This window comes from Octopus bimaculoides, chromosome 11 (genome assembly GCF_001194135.2).
Source record: "Octopus bimaculoides isolate UCB-OBI-ISO-001 chromosome 11, ASM119413v2, whole genome shotgun sequence".
Classification (NCBI taxonomy): domain Eukaryota; kingdom Metazoa; phylum Mollusca; class Cephalopoda; order Octopoda; family Octopodidae; genus Octopus; species Octopus bimaculoides.
Genome location: NC_068991.1, coordinates 53,407,609 through 53,414,242, shown reverse-complemented (window position 1 = coordinate 53,414,242; position 6,634 = coordinate 53,407,609). Strand labels below are relative to the sequence as shown.

Genomic DNA, 6,634 nt, shown 5'->3' with positions numbered 1-6,634 from the left:
ACTGTCACGGCCACCAACAATTGCAAAACCAAGGCTGCCATTTGGACCACGTAACAAGGATATGGATTTCACAGTTTGACAAATCCTGAAATAAAAACATTAGAACTGAAAGAAACATAGACATGGAGGGGAAAAAACTGTCAATGAGAATCCCAATGAGAAGCAAGGTAGTTGCAGCATTGCTCCATACTATTCTATATTTTTGAGATGAGGAATTATGTACATTATTTACAATGGACAAATAGGTGTCCTCACCTTGTTTGTTGTTACCACAACGTTTTGGCTGATGTACTCCCCAGCCTTCATCAGGTGCTCTATTGGAATTTCGAACCCAACCTTTTATTTGACTAATGGTGTACTCTGTTCTCATTCCTAAAGTAGTCCTTTTTTGCTGATGTTATTTTTTCTGTTGATATTTCCCAAGCCCCTGCCTGGGATTGAACTCAGGATCCAAAGGTTAGTAGCCCGCGCTTTTATCCATTATACTATATGCCTGTGTGCAATTATAGAGTGGGCTTATAAACCTAAGTTCAATCCCACAGTACTCCATTTGTCAAATAAAGGGTTGGGTTCGAAATTCCACCAGAACACCTGTTGAAGGCTGGAGAGTACATCAGCCGAAACAATGTGGTAACAACAAAGAAGGTGACAACCCTGATCTGTCTATTGTAAATATTGTGCATAACTCCATGTCTTTCTATATCAACTTCTGAAAATCAGAGTAATCTATGAAACCAGTTAAGTCTTTAAAAATATTATAATAAAAAATCTAAACAAATCCTAGTGCATTTTCAACTTCTGATATATATATATATATATCGAAATTGCAAAGATAATCTGGATCTTGACTGAGGAAAGAAAACTCCGAATGACCTGTCATTATTTTCTTTGTATTGCCTATTTGGATGTTTTGTTGTCCCTTTCTTATATCACCCAACTGTGTGGATGTTTTGCGTTCTTGTCCAATTTTGTATCATTTATATATATATATATATATATATATATATATATATATATAACAGGTCTCTTTCAGTTTCTGCCCACTAAATCCACTCACAAAGCTTTGGGTGACGCAAGGCTTTATCAGGGTGCCATGCAGTGGATCTGAACCCCAAACCATGTGGTTGAGAAGCAAACTTCTTACAACATAACCATGCCTGAGCCTATCTAAATTTAATGACAAAGTTAATGCATGCAACAAATTAAGTGAAACCAAAGCAAAGTTAAACATTCAGAATAACTTACCTTGGTAACTGAAGCCAGTATAACCAAGAAGGAGTAAAATTACCAGGTGAATTCTGAGAAACTTCAGGACCATCAAGCACCTTTAGAGTAATAGTTTTTGATTCAGTATTGAGTTTTAGTTGTTTCACAGCCTCATTGTGACTTAAACCAAGCAGACTAACAGAGTTTATAGATAACAGCACATCACCTTTCTGAAAAAAAAAAATCAACAAAATAACATAAGCTTAAATTCCTACAAGAATACTTTCTTTCTTAGAATATAGCTGAGAATTTTCAGCAGCTCACTGCCCTTGTACTCAGCGTAATTATTATTGTTGTCATTGACATCCTCCATAACATAGCCTGTTGCCACAGATTCCTTTATGTTATAAGAATAGTAGGGAGTAATCAGAAGCAGTACCAGGACAAATACCCTGAATTTAATTAGTTATGGATCTCATTATACTGAGTTGACATTTTGTCAACAAAGCAAGTCATTATAGTGAGATTAATTCAATCCTAATCTTAGAGGTGTAATGTGTCATTATGAGAAATCCTCAACATTATTTAGTAATCAAAGAAATCATTATCATTATCATCATTTACCAACGGATGGTTTGACAAGAGCTAGTAAGGCCAGGAGCCACAACAGGTTCCACTGTCCGTTTTGGCATGGTTTCTACAACTGGATTTCCTTCACAACACTTTACAGAGTGTACTGGGTGTATTTTACATGGCACCAGCACAGGTGTTTCTATGTGGCATCTGCATGGGTGCTTTTTACATGGCACCAGCACTCACAAACCCGCAAGACAGGGACCTCTCAGCTGAGAGAGGTAGTGCAGGGGGTACGGCCTTTAAAGGACATGCCTGTATGTATGGGTGTAGCATAATGCAAAATTAGAGAGAATGTTGAAATAAAAGCATGCATACCTTCACTTGTTTTGTACGTCCCAAACAGCCTGTAAGTTTGATATTAGTGACATATATCGGAGTATCACCTTGAGGACTATTAACGCCTCCAGACACACTAATTCCTAAACTTTCAGATGGATCCTAAGAAGGAAATGAAAGATAAATATAATTGTTTTGCTTATAAATCACCTTGAATGAAACCAACATTAAACCACCCACCCTCCAAATGCTTTATTTAAAAATAAAATTAACTGAATCACAGAGACAGAGTATTTCATTAGAATTATGGTAGTAAAAGGACAAAAGAAGACTTCTTATCAGGCAGCTTCATTGAGGCAAAATATAAATAAGGCCTATAGTTAACTGATAAGGCTTGCTATTAACACAGCTATTCCTTTTATCTTGTACTTGTTTTGTTTTAGTCATCAGACTCCAACCAGGCTAGGGCACCACATTGAAGAATTTTTAGTCAAACGAATTTACACTAGTACTTCTTTTATCGGTCTCCTTTGCAGAACCACTAAGTTACAGTGACATAAACAAACCAACACCAGTTATCAAGCAGTGGTGTGGGGCAAACACACACACATACACACACATATATATATACATATACACACACATACAATGGGCTTCTTTCAGTTTCCATCTACGAAATCAACTCACAAGCCTTTGGTTGGCTCAAGGCTATGATAGAAGGTACATGCCCAAGGTGCCATAGAATGTAACTGAACCTAGAACTATGTGGTTGGGAAGCAAACTTCTTACCACACGCCCATGCCTGTGCCTTTCTTCCAATTTTTTTCTATATTTTGCCTCACAAAACTTATAATAAATAAAATTTTTGTAGAATTTTCATAAATTTATATGATAGTCAAGCTGTTGTTCAAAGTCTCACAAAAACTGTATTGCAAAAAGAATTTTTTTATTGTCACTAACCTTTTGGATTGTAAGTTCCCTCTCAAGGAATTTTCTACAAGGTGTTAACTTGCAAGTATCATTATCAGATGATGTATTTTTCAGAGAAAATTCATTGCCTGTTGAACGAATAAGATCAGGAGTTTGTGGACGACTTTTTCTGCACACTACAAATTCTACTTCATCGCCACTTTTCTGAAAGCAAAAAAAGAAAAAAAAAAAAATTCATGTTTAGGAATGTAAAGAGTAAAACACTCTTTTATTGTGTTGAGTCAAAAGTTTTGCAATATTTTGGTGAGATATTTGCTTTATTCATCAAGTTACAACAAAAGCATCCTAACATTCAAAGCAGAGACCATTGTGTTGTACAGTCTAAAGTCACCTTTCTTATTTCTTTATTGCCTACAAGGGGCTAAACATACAGAGGACAAACAAGGACAGACAAAGGGCTTAAGTCAATTACATCGACCCCAGTGTGTAACTGGTACTTAATTTATCGACCCCGAAAGGATGAAAGGCCAGGTCGACCTCGGCGGAATTTGAACTCAGAATGTAACGGTAGACAAAATACCGCTAAGCATTTCGCCCGGCGTGCTAACGTTTCTGCCAGTTCTTTGATCCCATACTGATACTAGTTTTTGTCCTTCAAGCTGAAGACCTCCTTCACTGAAACTTCCAACTCCTCTTGGTTGATCAAATGTCCTGAGCACAGAAAGTGAGCTACGAATCAAAACAAGTAATAATCCAAGGGAGCTAGGTCCAGACTATATGCTGGGTAAGGCATCAGTTTGATTCCCTCAATTCCTGGAGATTATTTCAGGTCTTGTGTTGTCTTGCTACAGAACACCTTGCTTTCTGTTAACCAATGCCAGGTATTTTTGCTACACAATGGCATACATTCACTCTAGCTGTTCAGAACCCAGGTTGGCATCAATGATTCAACCATCTGGAACGAACTCATAGTGAATTATCCCATCATAATTCCACTAGACGCAGAGTATCACCTTGTGTTTCAAAACACCCGTGTTTGGCAACAGGTTCCAGAAGTTGGCCCTTACTTAACCATTGCTTATGCAATGTTAGGATTGAAGAAAAATATCTCCTCGAATTATTACTTGTTCTGATCCATGGTTCACTTCCCAGACTCGCAATGCTTCAATCAAGAGAAGGAGGAAGCTTTAGTGAAGAAGTTCTTCAACTCAAAGGACATGAACTTGTATCAACATACGATCAAAGAACTAGCAGAAAGGTGGCTCCAGACGGTGCAACACAATAGCCTCCACTTGGAATGCTAGGCTGCTTTTGTTGTATCTTGAGAAATAGAGCAAATAAGCTACCAAAATATTGTGAAACTTTTGACTCAACACAATATTAACATTGTAAAATAATATTATTGAAAAACAATAACTTTAATTCATATTAAAATTTGCACGTTCTGAACCTTCCTCCTCCTCCTCACCACCACCACCATAAGCAAATATCACAAAACAGGTGCAGGCATGGTTGTGTGGTTTACAACCCCACTTTGCAACCACAACATAGGAGAGTTGGCTGAACATAGAAATCTAAGAGTAGAGAATGAAAGCAAATATGAATACTGCATTTGGCTTTATAGAAATTATTCTAGCAAGAACTCAGGAGGGTAGGAGGGAGGGAATATGTGTGTGTGTGTGTGTGTGTGTGTGTGAGAAGACAGAGAGAGAGAAAGTGTGTAGAATCATTTCCATCACCTTAGAAGATATCATCAATAAAATATAAGGATTCAATAATAAATGGTTTGAGGAAGTGACAGAACAATAAAGGCAGCAGTAAATTATTTTGAAGAATTTGGGAAAAGAAGCTTTTAACTAGAAATTTGGAAGACTTTTCTAAAAAAGGCTAGTATTTTAGCAGAGATTCCTAGTTGAATTGATATCACTGAAAGTATATTACTACTCTACCACAAAGTCCAGGCCTTGTGGAAATGTCATGATTTGTGTGCCTAAATGACCTTCAGAGCTATGTCAGCAGAAAGTAAGTTTCTGGTAGGGCCTTCCATGCTGGACAGATCAAAGAATAGAGGCCAGACTAATATGGACCACTTCTTCTTAGGGGTAAAAATCAGTTTGCATAAGGCCAACATCACTATCTAGAAGAAAAAAAAAAACTATAAAACATTGATGACAATCCAAAAACAACAAAACCTGGGAGAGGAAAGCCTTTCCGCCAGGAAACAGATGACACAGAAGAGCAAAATCTGAAAGGAAGTTGCACAGAGCTGAGAAATAAGGGATCCAGCTGGAGAAAAGTGGAAAAGACAACCCAGAGCGAGAATAGTTGAGAATTGTTATTGATGGACTCTGCTTCATAGGAAGCAAAGGGCTTAAGCAAGTAAGTAAACTAAGTTATTATGACTTCTTATTTTATTACTTCTAGTCGGATATGGCAGGATTCAGATTCAGGAACTCTAAAGCATTTAATATGAAGCACCAGCATTTCAGCCAACTCCACCACTATCTTATATAATCTTATACTATAATAAGAGCCACGTCCGTCTGTCTGTTTGTCCGAAGCCATCAGTAATTAGACAGAGGAAAAGAGAAGGTGTGCGAAATAGAAAGAGTGAAAGAAAGAAAGAATGAAAGAAAGAGATATTGAGGAAAAGCATCAGTCCATCACAACATATCAATAACGATGGAAGGGGTGATAAAGAGAGAGAAAAAAAACAATAGTAGAGTTAGAGAGAGAGAGAGGGAGGTAGAGAAGTAGAGTTGACAAGGGGAGGGAGAGACAGAGAGAGAGAGAGAGAGAGAGAGAACATATGCATATGTAAAAGGAATGTATGTGATTGTGTGCGTGTGTACAATGGAAGTGTAAGAGAATACTGAACGCTGATGCGTGTGTGTGTGTAAAAAGGAAGTATATGAATGTTTGTATGTATGAAACAGCATTTGTCGTCAAAATGAACCATCTGATACCAATTTGCCCTTTACTTTGAAAAGACACCAATTTCCAGTGAGACCTGCTTTCGCAATGTCTATAAACAAAAGGCAAGGACAAAGTCTTTCTAAGTGTGGCATCTATATGCCTGCACCTGTATTTACTCATGGCCAGTTATATGTCGCTCTTAGTAGAGTTGGGGATCCAGTGAATCTTAAAATATTTACTGATCGGAAAAAAATTTACCAGATCAGGAACAAGTAGACGTCATAATGAAAATATAAGAAGACTTACACGTAATGTTGTCTACACGGAAATAACGACTTGAAGCATTTAACGAAATAGAAGGACTTGAAGCATTTAACGAAATAGAAGGGGATATAGCATCATACAACGTGGAAGACAATTGGAGATTTCTGCGGGACAACCTGTTGAAAGCCACCGACCAGATTTGTGGGTGGTGTAAGGTCCCCTCCCAACCCAGAGTAACGTGGTGGTGGAACAAGGAGGTAGACAGGGCTATTAGACAAAAGAAACAGGCTTGGAAGGACTGGAAGAACGGGGGTAGCAGGGAATTGTACCAATGTGCCAGAAGGGAGGCTAGGCGACAGGTTTATTTAGCCAGAGGGGAAGCAGATAAGGAAAGATTTGCCAATGT

At 37.9% G+C, this 6,634-nt stretch overlaps 1 protein-coding gene across 1 annotated transcript in view; it reads right to left on the bottom strand.

The window, feature by feature from the left end:
• The window catches only part of LOC106874566 (ligand of Numb protein X 2), a 65,102-nt gene that overhangs the window by 2,756 nt on the left and 55,712 nt on the right, over positions 1 to 6,634 (bottom strand). The window contains exons 11-14 of the mRNA XM_052971989.1: positions 3,079 to 3,252; positions 2,158 to 2,280; positions 1,246 to 1,436; positions 3 to 85 (exon numbers count right to left, since the gene is read on the bottom strand). Of these exons, the coding sequence (XP_052827949.1) occupies positions 3 to 85; positions 1,246 to 1,436; positions 2,158 to 2,280; positions 3,079 to 3,252 (571 nt within the window). The remainder of the gene's footprint in view (positions 1 to 2; positions 86 to 1,245; positions 1,437 to 2,157; positions 2,281 to 3,078; positions 3,253 to 6,634) is intronic.